The sequence below is a fragment of the Rhipicephalus microplus genome, chromosome 8, assembly GCF_043290135.1.
Source record: "Rhipicephalus microplus isolate Deutch F79 chromosome 8, USDA_Rmic, whole genome shotgun sequence".
Lineage (NCBI taxonomy): Eukaryota > Metazoa > Arthropoda > Arachnida > Ixodida > Ixodidae > Rhipicephalus > Rhipicephalus microplus.
Genome location: NC_134707.1, coordinates 36,173,323 through 36,187,567, shown reverse-complemented (window position 1 = coordinate 36,187,567; position 14,245 = coordinate 36,173,323). Strand labels below are relative to the sequence as shown.

The window sequence follows — 14,245 nt, the reverse complement described above, 5'->3', positions numbered from 1 at the left end:
GTGCTCATGATTCGCTCTATTCAAACGCTTAGCGTGCACAGCGTGCTTGATAAAACATTTGTTAATTTGTGCAAATTAATAGAAAGATAATTGTTTACACGGTATATTGCTTTTCTTCCTTAAAATGCACCAGGGCTGTCCAAAATCGTTTGTTAATACAATAGCTTCGATATCAATGGCAGGAACGTCTTGCGTGATTTTGCTGCAGAGTGTTCAGCAACTGATTTGCCTGCTTGCTGCAGTTGGAGAGGAAAGAATAGCATTGCGGGAAAAGCCTACTTCGAAGGAGTGACACAAGCAGAGAGTGACTCGTGCTGACTGGTATCTGTGCCCAATGAAAGATTTGGGAGGGAGCGAGGCTCACGAAACTCCGCCCCTTTCTTTCTGTAGAGCACATGCTCGGCGCCATCTTTAAGTTAGCATATTAGTCACGCTATAAGAAGCGTGCGAAAAGCGGCTCATATGTCACGCCTGTCATGCATGAAGAGGAGCTCGCTGAGAACTCCTAGAGGGCGTAATTGGTAAACGTGGAGAAAAGTTATGCATAGCATATGCGTGTAAAAAAAAGGCTTGACACTCACGCATATGTAGACATGGTATTTCTTATACTGTGGGAAGAGAATATCGCTATCGCGTTCAACTCCCTAACGCAAAGCCTAAGGGCCCCCCAATATTTTCCAGAAGATTAAGCCATGATCGACAATGAAGAGGAGCGCGCCTGAAAAAATGCTATGATTTATGCGCTTAGCGACAAAATCGAATGGCCGTAGGAAAAGCGCGTATTTGAGCAAACACGGGATAGCAGTAATTTCTTCATGAAAATTGTAAATGCGAAGGTAAAAGTGCCACCAATTGATCGACTGTTAAGCGAATTGCTGTACACGTCGAGGAAATGTGTCGTTGGGAACGGTCAGCAGAAACCTTCTGGTAGGGAGCAGAAGCAGGTTTCACGTACGTGAGCCTTTTCGCTAAAGAACACAAAAGGACCAAACTGTCGGTCAAAATTTTAAGTATTGCGCATGAACAGCAGTTCGTTTCTGCATATCTGTATCACTGAATAAAATTTTGAAAATGGTAAGGACAAGCGCATAACCACAAAACACGCGTACAAAATGTTTTTACAGCTTCGCTAAGTCACAAGGCACTGACAGGCAAACCATTATCCACTGCACACGATAGTTAAAGTGTTGGCCAGCTGTACCTCAGCCGTTTTTTTAGTGGTTAAGTAAGAGGCTCAATGAAGTGGACAGCGTCGATTCACTGCTTTGGTTGGTGCAGCAATAACAGCCAGACTTTAACGTCATGAAAACACGCTACCGCGAGAGAGAAGCTGCAGTGTAGGACTCCGGAAATCACCACTTTGGGTTCTTCGACTGGCACCTAAATCAAAGTGCATGGGCCTCGAGATTTTTCGCCGCCATCGAAAATGCGGCTACTGTGGCCACTGCCGGGTTTCAGTCTTACCACCTGCGCGTCAACAATCGATCACTACATCTATACTAGCCAACCGCGGAGGTTTGGTGGGCGCGTTCGTTAAGCGGCGAAAAACAGCGACACTTTATACAGATAAATACATGAACAGTTAGTAATCAAACGGTGACAAGCGAATTCTAGAGGCTAAGGGCTTCATACCGTTGAGATTGATCCCCGGGGTAGATAATGGGAAGGTTTCAGCGGTCATGTGTCACACAAAACAGACAAGTGACACTACACGTTTCGGGTTCCCCATTTTCTAGAACACCTGGCAAGCCCCATAACAAAGTAATTAAATTGGAATCAAAATTTCTTTGCAGTGGTTGGACTTGAACTATTGTTTCCCAAGTCCAAAGCAGAGTCGCTTGACAACTAGACAACACGACATTGCTTGCCAAGTAGTGTCTTAAGAGCAGCGTACAATTTCCTACAACTGAGCTATCTTTGGAACGTCATAATATATACATGTAGGCGGGAAAAAAGTACCAGTTACAACTTACAAGGTGGCGATGTTGAGTCCGCCACTGGACTTTTACATTTACTGGTATGACCTGGCTTAGTCACTTTTATGCCTTCACAGCATGCGATGGACGTGAATCTGAGAATCAATATGTTCTGGCATGCATAACTTTTTTTTTATTCAAAAGAAGAGACTACTACTAGAACTGCCTCCAAATTATGGAAGTTTTGAGCTCTAGTGGTTCTTTTATTTTGTACAGGCATACATAGTTTTAACAACAGATGCTTTTGCGACGCAACGTGTCATTTTGTACGCCAGGCGAAAGGAAGTGAATGTTTAGAGTGACTTGATGACACTATTTATTCGGACGCTCCCTTGTCGGGCCCTCATGATTCATATGTGAATAATTGCTTTCCGACTTTTTTTAATCGACATCAGTAATCAGTTGCAGCTTAGCTACGTTTCCTTTTTTAATAATATTGCTTCATTGAATTCATTCAATTCTAATTCAAGAGATCGTTCCAACCAAGGCAGAAGCCTCCCTCCCAACTACTGTGCTTCATGATTTGAACAATCAGTAGCTAGGTGGAATAAAAACTTGTTTTAAAAAGAATAAAAAAGGCGCCATGCTTTTTTATTAATATCAGACGCACTATCAGATATTATTGCTTTATTGAGTTATTTTCATAACTTTCTGCGAGGCTTTTATATACTTGCTAACTCGTAATAAATATGTGAGAAAAAGTAAACATGCCTTCTACTGAAGGCTTCATTATTACAGAGAGGGACAAGGTGTCAAAATATTTTCAGGCAGTTTCTCCATAGTTAAAGTACTCGGCGACTGGTGCTTCGTATTCAGTGTATCGGTGTTTTTTTGCCATAAAAAGGTATGTAGAGGCAACCATCAGTCGGGACCACCTTCCCGGTGTTGAGCCGGTCACTGTGGTTTGTGCGCCCGATGTACAGCGGTACGCCGCCGTATGTGAGGCCACCTTGAACGGTTACCATTTTGAACGGCACCCATTAGACCGCAGCAGGAGATTCCTCGGTGATGAGAACCTGTGAATTGAGCAATGTCCTACATCTCACACGATATATAAAAAAAGAATATTAGTTCAAATGTGCGTCCTAACGTTTGTACACGTCTGTGAAGGATTTTTTAGTTCAGTGTTCCTGAAATTTTGACCACTGGGTGTTCTTTAACGCGCGTTTGAACCTAAGGGCTCTCTCTTTTGGCAGTTCTCCTATTTAGACCACTACGACCATAATTTGATCTGCAAACATCGCCTCAGCAACGAAGACTCATTACCACAAACCACTGTGGCGGCTTCCATTCAAATAGCGTATAATATGGGGCATCACATGTACTCTAGAACACCGTGAAAAATGTGTTCATTGTAAAAGCGTGCGTACATTTGTACTAACGCCTTATTCTTTTTTATCGACTTTTACTCAAGCCTTCTATGACCAGTGGGCCTGAATGCATTTTTTTGGGTTAACGTAGTTCTTGCCATCATTATTTTATGTTTTTGAACTATTTTTACTCCGACGCGAAACGCTACTCTCACGGAAAGAATTACGCGAGAAATAGATCCAGAACATTTCTTTCGGTAAGACATAATAATAAAACATCCTGCAGCAAAGACATTAGAACTCTTTATCCGCCTAGTTTTGCGTAAATTACGGCTAATGAAGTCCGATGCATAAAAGAAGCATGCGTGAATAAGCTTGCCTTATTCTATAAAAATGCGTTAGACTGATATGCAGTTTTGGTATGCATGACCAAATTAGAAGGGTGAAGGAACACTGTGGTGCTCGGTTGTTTCATTTTACCAACGTATGTTAGAAATCTGCTAATGTGTCCCTATAGACCTCCCATAATCCGACAATCTACTAGGTATTCCGAATGAACTATACCTCCTCGTATTGGTTTTTACATTGTTGCTTCCTACATGTAGTATTCCACGATAACAATATGCTATGAAACAATGCCTGTTAGCGTGTGCAGGAAATAAACTGACGCACAACAGAAGGAGCAGGAAGTGAAAGGTCCTGCTCTGAGATATTTCACTTCCTATGCGGTCCTCTATGTGCAGTATGCTTTTCTTACAAGCCTTAACTCACCCGGCTTCAGAGTTAACTACAAGTGTCACAAGCAGAGAGGTCTTACAACATTTCTTTTCTCTACTACCGAAGGGCCTACGGCAAGTCCCAATGGAGCAGCCAAAACAGCTTATCGATTGTGGGCGCCTCAAACTTGTCGTCATAGCCGTGCTCTGCTTTGTCGTCCGCAATGTAGCACCTGCTGTGCCAGGGTACGAGCTTTCCTGGTATCACGTCACCGTGATGCCTGGCTCGACAGATAGACATGATGCCGAACTTATCCTGCCCACCGGGTACTGAATTTTTAGGGACGGCCTCTTCATTCCAGGCAACCCACTAGAACAACGATTTTTGTATATGCGCTGCGAAGATAAATTTACGCATGAGTTAACAGGCTGCGGAGATTAAGGAGGTGTATATAAATATATCAAACGGATCTCACACAAGCACTGCGAGTTGTGTAAATAGCTTTCAAGTTAATCGTTTCATTCCAATAGCTATCCGACTCTTTACACAATTGCTCATGCATGATTCTTTTGTTCAGTAGTCCCGCTACAGATGTCACCTGTTCATCATCGAGCACTTCAAAAAAACACACGTAAAAAATTCACCATTTTTTTACCTGGTGTAAAATGTGGTGAAGCAGTTGTCTGGTTCTCCTGTGTCCAACTTGCCTTTTGTTCTGAGGCTCTTTCATTTTTTGTTGGTGCCTGTGGTCTGGTATTTGTAAAGTGCACACGCCATACCTCCTTAGCTACACTGCCTTTAGGCCATATTCATGCCGGAATCTCGTTTCGTGGTTTCACTTTTCGTTTACCGCTCTGCCCACAACCTAGGCATATACACCATATATTGATGCATGTGGGAAACGGAGCTATAGATCTGGGACGCGGTTACTCACCAGTCATCATGGCCAGTCCTAGAGCAGCTGCGCCGTTAAAACGACGAGCCGAACACTACAAATATTGCGCAAATTGAAAATTGCACGCATAGCACACCCTGGTCTCAGCTCTCTGAAGTAAAAGTATGTGGTATTACAAAACGCGCCGTCGATGAAACTGCCGCCTCCCCAAACATTGGCGCCGTCATTTCCGTTGTTAATGGTCGGCTGACGAGTACGTAGGTACCACGTTCGGAGGTGGCTGTCAACAGCATGCAGTACGGAACGGATGCACCACTGAGTTCGAACATCATCGATGACGTACGATACTACTTGCAGTTCCACACTATATCTCCAAAGCCACAAGCCACGTAGGTCATGCATATTTTCACTACGTATTTGCCAAGCACGCCTTTAAATGTCGCAGGTGGTTCTGACATCATTGCCGTCGACGCAGGTGTTCGCATCTCAACGCTAATGTTTCTCGGTGAACCCGGAGATGCGCGACCGCATGAAAATGTTAGGTGCCTCGAATAGCGGCCATAAAACATTTAGTAGTTTTCATTACGTGCGATTACAAACAAAGCCAAGATAGATGTAATGTTATTGCTGACATCAGATTCCTTGTAGCTAACTAAAATGATATAGGATGGCGCACAGTGGGTAAGCTTGATGTCTCATGACTTAGGCTACATAGATCACACAAACGCTGAACGAGAGACAATGTTTTTGTAGCACTGTTAACATCATTGCTGTGGAAGTTTCGACAGGCACTGGCAAGTTGAAAGTGACTTGTTCCCCTTTAAGCGCATAATAACGAAGGTCACCACTATTAAGGAGCTCTAGAGTTTGATGCATGCCCACACTCATTATACTACAATAACACTTTCTGATATGAACAGGTAGTCCACAATTATGGAACGATAAAAATCGCAGGCTCTTCCGTTTCATGATGTATTATATTGTTTCCATGAGGGCAACGCCATTTACTTGTAAGCACTTGTCACACTGCTTACAATTACGGCGTCCATTTTTTTCTAAACAGCCCCCCTAGACGTCCCTGAAACACTTTCTGGTCATCATTACGGTAACTTTTGCTCTTTTGGGTGCCGAACACAGGTGTTTGACAGAAAACGCCTTTTTGGAGCACTGGTGGTCCTTCTCAGCTTCTAGACTGTGAGAATATGACGGGTAGTCAAATAACATAAGGAGCTTCGTTCTAGTATTTCTTCTTGTCATTCTATGTACGAGAAATACATCTGTTTCAGGCCTGTATATTTAGAACCTCTGCATATTGAGATGCAATTAAAACACGCATACTATGCGCAAAATGAAAGCTCACAGTTACCCTCAACCAGGATTGAAATATCCTGGAGTAAAGTGTCCGAGGAAGGCAGCTCTGGTGGCCCTTTTCTATAGGCACTAATTTTATACGCCACGTTGCTGCAGGTTTCCAAGTTCCCGCATGTCACACGATCTTTCTTGGGATGAATAATTGTGCCATTTTTGCACCGACCAATACTGTATTCACCTGAAGATCTGTTCGCATGTTCGTTACCAGCAGTGACTTCAATACGATAACAATCAAACTGTGCCTGCGGCCGTTCCCATGGCACAGTTATTGCATGGTTTTCTGCAGACACCAATCGTAGGTTTTGCACGTCAGGAAGGGCTGCAAAGGTGAATTTATTAAAAATTAGATGAAGTAACTGGCCCAAAAAATTGCAAACGGGAATCTTTATGAAAAAATATTATTTTCAGTTTGGCTGCGCTGCCCCTTTCGGTTTACACTCTACAGAACTTAATATGGCAAAGTCATTGAAGAAATATTCACATCACGCGTACAGGACAAGAAAATTTAAGTGCTAACCGTCCATTGGTGTCCTTATTAGCTGAGCAGCGGGAAGGCTGCTAATTGTGTCAATACCACAACGCACAGTGGCGAATACCAATATGCAGTAGGGAGTGTCAGCAGTGGTGTGAATCTTCAGGGATGTTTCGGAAGTGTGGTGCTCGATGCAACCTCTCACGTTTTCATCGGCGTCACAGAGTGCAAAGGTGTGGCAGGTCTGTATGGTATATCCAGTGAGCACACCAAAGATCTTCGGAGGAGGTTCCCAGTGAATTAGTGTTTCAGACACTGAGAGTGAGACCATGGTAATGTCGACTGGTGGAACCTGGCCTGAAACATAAGAGAAAAAGACGCCTGCTTTGACATGTAAAACGGTAGTTATAGTACCTGACAATTTACAATATTCAAAGGTGTCAAATAATTGTTTTCATTCTTTTTTATTAGGCCCTAGTCTAAACGAGCTTTTTAATTAAAAATCTGCAGAGAACATGCAAATGTATTCACGGCTGATTGCAATTATGTTCTTCCCAAGGAATGTAATTGTCACAGATGGCTGTATTGGTGACGCGTCGTGGTGTTCAAGCAATAACGGGCGGAAATTTAGCAATAACCTTAAACTAATGATTCTCCATTTATCTTGCTGACTTATACAGATGTCAAGGCGTTTATTAGCCGGCAACCAGCGAGCATACACAATGGCAACAGTGACGGTCAAGCACGGACTCCCAGCGCGAGCGACGTCCTTGTTGGGTCGCCCCACTAGAAGGTATACTCAAGAGTTCAACCCATTTTAGAGTTCGGAGGCTTCGCTACACAGATCTTTATGTTGATTTAAAGGACTTCATATAGCCCGATCGGCTCAGCTAAAATCTTCTTCATTGACAGTCTTACACTGCAACCACACAATATGAACACTGCAAGTTAGCTATTGAATTCAGGCTAATAAATGGAGACACGTTTTGTTGCCTTTTGTAGAAGTGGGCTTACATGGAGTTTGAAGAAAGCTGCGCGTCATACAGTTTTTAATGATTTATTTTTCTTTATAAAATACTGCGGACAAAAAACCCAAGCAGGGTGAGCAAAATATATGTCAATAACAGAGAACAAGGTTGCAAAGTGTTTTTTTTTACAAAATGTTTTTGGTTGTAAGAGGGGGGGGGGATATAAAAAAGAGCACTTTGACAACTTGGGCGTGATCAAATTCAAAGAAAGGAATACAAGAGCAACACGATTTGCAAAAATGGTCCCGGCCATTCGGAAAACGCTTCCGTTAGGTTATTCCAATCCGCTATAGTTTGTGGGAAGAAGGAGTAGCAGCAGTAGCAAAAAGTGTCAGTCCTTGCGAACATTGGCGTTAGGGCATGAAGATACTGGTGCCGAGTGGGTCTGCTTACCGTCACCTGGGGTAAAAACGTCACGCAGTGGAACTCCCTTTGAAGTGCGCTCAGGTGGTCCCATGCTGTGCGTGCGCACGTCGACTGTCACACTTGAACAAGTCTCAAGACACTCACAGGTCAACTGAGTCCGGTCACGGTGAATAATGGTTCCGTTGGCGCAGGATCCTGCTGCATTGCCGTGAGAGTTCTCCTCACTGTCATCATTGTTCCTTGAAATGTAAATAACATAATAGTCGAAGTTGCCTTCCGGTCGTTCCCATGTTGCAGTGAAGGAGTTGTCGGTAGTTGCTGCAAGACTCAAGTTCCGCACTTCTGGAAGGTCTGCGACTGCGAAAATTGATTAAAAATGTGTGAATTGATCCACAGTTATTACATTTTACATTTATTTTATGATAATAGAAGCACCCGTTTGATCGTGTATAGATCACATGGTCAAGCGGACAATGTTTTATACCTCCAAGAATTATAGGCCTCGTCACATCGAAGTCAAAAATTTAAATGTCTGAACGGTTTGTGAAAGAAAGCTTACCAGAAAAAATTCAGTCGTTCAAGGCTGTTTGCTAAGAGCTCAGTGCTAAATTGATGTTTACAAGCAAATAAAATTTGTCTATCAATTTTCAAAGAAAATTAGAGACTGACTGGACGTCGATGTGGAGTATGCTCTTTCTGACATGACCATTGCGTATTTCCATACTTCAACAGTGTTTCTTTATCACACAAGAAAGGCCTTGAAACTGTTATACTTTGTTATGTCTCATCCAGTTGATTGACAATATTTCAGAAAGAGAAACTAACTATTCTGGGTGATTATCTACCATTGCATTCTGTACGACACATGCCCGTTGGTGTGTCTGTAGTTTGTCTGCCAGGGTGGCACGATCTAGTCAGGCGTTTTTTCAGCATTTTGTCGTGGCATTCCTGGCAAATTGTGAAACTTTTGCTTTGAATAAAATGAATCGAAATAAAAAATGAAATAATTTAGCCTTTATGACTCTGTGAAGTTTGCTCAATAGAAATGACTGCCTTATGAATTCTAAACTAATTTACATATTCTTGCTGCCAGTACAACTTGTTTTTACGGTATACTGCTCTCTCTGCTTTTTAGATACAGTACGGGCACACATAACCTCTTTCTCAATGTTTCAACTGCCTTTTTATTTCTTTCAATAAAAGAGTGTCCCATGGCGAATAACAACACGTCATAACCGCAGATTCTCCAAGCGGTTGTCCTGCAGCGAGCACCACAAATATTATACCAGGCACAAGGAGATCAGTAACAGGAGTACGCCATAAATAGCAGTGTAATGCATTCTCTCACACCAGAAAGAGCATTTAATTATCTAGTCTGAATGAAAGTACCCTACTGGAATTACACAAAGTAAACATAGCTCCCTCATAATCTCTTGATTGTAGCCACGTTTTTCACCATATGTTATGTACACGATCAAAATATTTATTGCTGCGACACATCAAAACCGTCAGATTGCTTCAATCATGCAAGTTCTCAAATTGTTCTCAAATTTTATTGCACATATCTTAAGGTTCTAACACCGTGTGAGATTAGTGTTCTTCACTCATCGTGGTGGGATTATGTAGGTTGTATTCGTTTAAACACATTAGGTACACACAATACTGCTCTGCATATTTTATATACGCGTACTGCATGTTTTAGTGCACTGCGTAGATTACCACAGAACATGACTTGAAAACCACGTATCATGTGTGTAATCGAATCCTGCTGATTCTCTCCAAATATAGTAATATTAGAAATTGATTGGAGCATATCGTAGGAAAGTTGCATAGAGCAGCGACTCCACTCGTAATTGTGATAGAGCGGCATGACGTAAAATGTTCAAATTTTCACGCCACCTTATAATGACAAGTCAGCTTGTCATGAAAACGTGTATTTACAATTTCGAATACGTTACACTACAGCTGTTTCTTGCTTTCGGTTGGCTCGCTCTTACGTGCTAGTGATAAGCCAGGTAATTTCAGGCTACACAGTGCCTTTTTGCGGCCATGAATATAGCAAGTGTACTCAATTTTGACGATTGCTTCATAGGTTCCACCGTAAGCGTGGTGATACCAATGCTGAAGTTGGCAGACGCATTGAATGGGCCGCAGGTGACTTGCGTTTGGCTAGGTTGAATGATAGTGCCGCTTGAGCAAGAACTCATTCCGTCTTCTTGAACACTCGCATTAATTTTGCGGCATACATATCGGGCTTCAATCTGAGTGAAGATAAAAGACAACTTGGTCTCTCCCAAGCAACAGTGAACAACCTTTCCTCGACTAATAAGCCGCAGGTTCATCACTTCAAGCAGTGAGGCAGCAAAAGCGTAAATCATCATTAAATGCAATCATAATAAAATACGTATAAGAATGGCTCGTTCAGCAGGTTGGCACTGATCCATATGTGTACTGCGCAAAAAAAAAACAGACAGAAACACAAAGTAGAGAAAAGGGTCAGACAAGCGCCGACTATCAACTGAAGCTTTATTGTAAGACCAAGGCAATATATAAAGGAAAATAAAAAAGAGCAAAGGAGAGCAAAGAATGAGGAGAGAAAGGCAACAAAACCTGGACAACAACAGGAAAGCACGCAAGCCATGCAAAAGCTAGATAGGTCAACTCTTTATGGTGTATGGTCACAGAGGGAACACTGACGCACGACTCCGACGCCTTGCGAATATTCGCAGCCTCAAAAAGGTAGCGCCCTCTTTGGTTTTTATGCCGAAGCAGCACAGAAGTATAATCAAAGAGCGGCTCGCAGCCGCATTATGCAGTGGGCTGCTAAATGAAGGCTGGAGTGACCTTTCAGGGAATTAAAATCTTCTCGAAGTCTAACATTTAGACAGCGACCTGTCTGACCCACGTGTACACGATTGCATGACAAGGGTATGGAGTAAACAGCAGTGGTGATATATGATACATAATTATAAATATGACTAACACTGCATGTATGCAGGCCTATGTAATGAGTTTTTCATTCTGTCGATGACTACATTGTTTTTTTTTCAGTAATAGAGCTAAAGATATGTAAGCAGGTATTTTAAACAGTTTTGAGCAGTGTGGTCTCGGCCTGAAGTTAACTTCGGAACACCTAAAGGACCAATGTATCCAATTTTTGGATCTACAGCTACAGTTCTCGCGCACGCATGTGTGATGGTGCCACACCCCTCGGTTTGTGAAACCTGCGCTGAACTATAAATTCGGCCATTCGAAACTGGTTAAAAATGTTATTGCACTCTGTTGTTTTAGCTCTGCACTGAAGAAATCCTGCACTCATTTATTTGAAAAAAAGTTTTGCTGGGCAGTTCCGAAAACTTAGACAAGCAGGCTTCCCACGAGATTCATTGTTAAAGGTCTGCGAAAAGTAGATTAAGAAAATAAAGGTAGGCCCTAGTGTTGGTTGCAACTTGGATATGTAGGGAAAGCATAAAAAATTTGCTGCCCTTCCATATGTTCACAGTTTTACCCACCACCTAAAAGAGGTGCCATCATAATATGACGTCCGAGTGGTTATTTCTGCCAGGAACAAGTTATCCACATCATGTGCCAAAGTAGATAGGCGAGTCGCGGATAACATATATGTCCAGCAAGATACACTCAATGTTAGTCACATTCATAATTATGAAACATGTATTACTCGGTGTTGTCTGCTCCATACTCTTGTCATGCAATCGAGTATACGTGGGTAAGAAAAGTCGTTGTCTAAAAATTGGACTTCAAGTACAGTTTAATTGTCTGAAAGGCCACTCCAGCCTTCATTTAGCATGCTCACTGTAGAAAATTTGGATGCGTGCCGCTATTTGATGACAATTCTATGCTGTTTCGGCACAAAAACTGAAGAGTGCGCGAGATTATCGAGGCTGCGCATATTAGCAAGATGTCCGAGTCGTGCGTCAGAGTTCCTTCTGTGACCATACACGATAAAGACTTTGACCTATCTAGGTTTTGCATGACGTGTGTGCTTTCCTGATGTAGCCCAGCTTTTGTTGGTTTGGCCCCTCGTGCCTTTTTCTCCTCCCCCTTTGCCCTCCCTTGCTTTTTATTCTTTTTTTATAAAGTGCCTCGGTCCTGCAATAAAGCTTCACTTGATAGTCTGCGCTTGTCTCTCCTTTTTTTTCTACTTCGTGTTTCCGTCTGTTTTTTGTGCACTAGACTCATAAAATACGCATAGGGTCTCGCATTCACCGAAGTTAATGTAATGGTGCGAAAGTAAACGGATAAAGGTTGCATTTGCACCAATAATGTGAGCTCAATTTTTTTAAAAAGCGCTAGCGCTACAATGATATGGTGAAATTTTCTTACCCAAACATTTCAATACCGATATATAACATACAGCCTTTATATATGACATACATACATAACATACGGTATATAACATACATACAGCCTAAAACACATTTTCCAACAGTTCTTGTGGATTGAACCACCACTTTTAAAATGTATCAGTTTGTTTTTGAAAGATTGTAGCAATATCTTTCGATTAAATTTCAACGTTATAACGTAATTATACATGAATTTGTTCAAAAATTTGACTGCTTGCAAAATTTTTATATGGATAATATCTGTTTATTACATATATATGTGTCATTGCTCTTTTGCTTTGCCGTGTCTTTGTCGTGCCGAGCGGGGTAACTGTGACTGCTCACTTAGATTTATTCACATCAACAAATACACACGGGATAGTACAGTTGAATAGTACGGCAATGTGATTGTACTGTGAGATTGTTAACATAGAAAACAACTCACGAGAAAATGCTCCGTCACTTTTAGTGCAGGGTGAATACTGCAAGGAAAAAAAACAAGCTTTGAATTACCACACCTTCGCTCGAAGAGTGGAATTTTGCTACATAAATAAGTAATGTGTAAAATTTGTGACCAGAAGCAACTCAAAACTATCAGCATCATAATTATCATCGCTACAATTATTTATTTTTGTAGGCACTTTAATTTCAATCAAAATGCATAACGGAGAAAGATATCTGATGTGCCACTTCAATTAAACCCTGCCCAACTGGATTCAACTCTCGTGTTCATGACCACTTACAAAAATAAGAAGCTTTAAGATTTTTTGTTTTATTATGACATTTTTAATATTTCAGTTAAAAACGCCAAAGCACAACCATCTCAAACGACAAAAACCATTTACCCTTAATGATGAATGGCTTCAATAAAAAGCAACAAAGATGGTGATCACCCCTTCTAACAAGCAAACACCGTATTCAATATATTTAGTTTATCTTAGTGAAAACTCAAAATGAAAGAAAAAAAGAAGGTTGTTCACCTGACCTTGCCACCGAAGAGGTTAAACAACACCAGACACGTAGAAGTAACGGTGATCAGAAAAGTCAGCAGCGCAGATTTACAAGGCATCCATCGGGAACATTCAAAACTCTGCATCCTCCACTCCCGGAGCCCTTTGAACACAGTTGGTTCGTTCCTTGTGCTGTCCGTAAAACTAACGAAATCCTCTTTGCGTTCGTAGCGAAAGTTCGTAAAATTCAGAGAATCATCTTGGTGTTCGTAGCGAACAATCTTTCCTTTGTTTTCTACTTCCATTCAGAAATCAAGCTAGACACATTGGTATTTTGACAGTCCAAAGCTGCCTTTCGCCTAAAGGGCGCTCACTTTGACATGTAAAGCAGCAACGAGACTTGACACGTTCCGGATAAAAACACAGAGCACAGTGACAGCTAGTATTTGCACAGTAGCTCTCAGCTTTGCAACGAGAACTCGAATGTGATTTGAAGAGTGCAATGATGTTTACATATTCGTGAAGCGGACATAACGCAATGTTTTCAAGTCAAACACCACGATAATTGAAGCAGGCTTCTCTAACACAGCACGCACTATGAACCGCGCGATAAAGTAATGGGTTCGAGGAACGCTGGTGTGTTTGTATAAATTACAGTATCCTATCGACAAAGGAAAAGAAAGCGACAGTTTCATCAACCTCGGAAGCAATGGCGACAACCTTGCGGACCTTTCAGACAGCGATGAATGTTTCTTCCGTTATGAGTGCCGGCGGATGGCTGGAAGCCAGATATTATTAATTGGACTTCGTAACAAAG

The 14,245-nt window shown here is 41.8% G+C and overlaps 1 protein-coding gene and 1 long non-coding RNA gene across 2 annotated transcripts; both read right to left on the bottom strand.

Annotated features, from left to right (window-relative positions):
- Positions 1–2,548: 2,548 nt before the first annotated feature.
- LOC142768942 (uncharacterized) lies at positions 2,549–5,301 on the bottom strand. Its single transcript, XR_012885575.1, has 2 exons — positions 4,659–5,301; positions 2,549–2,992 (listed from the first exon to the last, which is right to left on the bottom strand). It is a non-coding gene; the product is annotated as an uncharacterized LOC142768942 (long non-coding RNA).
- Positions 5,302–6,653: 1,352 nt separating this feature from the next.
- LOC119164375 (uncharacterized) lies at positions 6,654–13,925 on the bottom strand. The gene is made up of 4 exons (XM_037416552.2): positions 13,464–13,925; positions 12,924–12,960; positions 8,163–8,492; positions 6,654–7,098 (listed from the first exon to the last, which is right to left on the bottom strand). The coding sequence occupies exons 1-4, from the start codon at positions 13,731–13,733 to the stop codon at positions 6,782–6,784; spliced, it is 954 nt and encodes a 317-aa protein (XP_037272449.2). The 5' UTR covers positions 13,734–13,925; the 3' UTR covers positions 6,654–6,781.
- Between the last annotated feature and the right edge of the window lie 320 nt (positions 13,926–14,245).

What these genes read in the sequence shown, in the direction of transcription:
- LOC119164375 (XM_037416552.2), bottom strand. Translation starts at nt 13,733, where the DNA reads ATGGAAGTAGAAAACAAAGGAAAGATTGTTCGCTACGAACACCAAGAT. An exon ending in AAGTGACGGAGCATTTTCTC is followed by an intron (nt 8,493 to 12,923) that starts GTGAGTTGTTTT and finishes CAATTTTCGCAG; the next exon opens with TCGCAGACCTTCCAGAAGTG. An exon ending in CGTTTTTACCCCAGGTGACG is followed by an intron (nt 7,099 to 8,162) that starts GTAAGCAGACCC and finishes CTTATGTTTCAG; the next exon opens with GCCAGGTTCCACCAGTCGAC.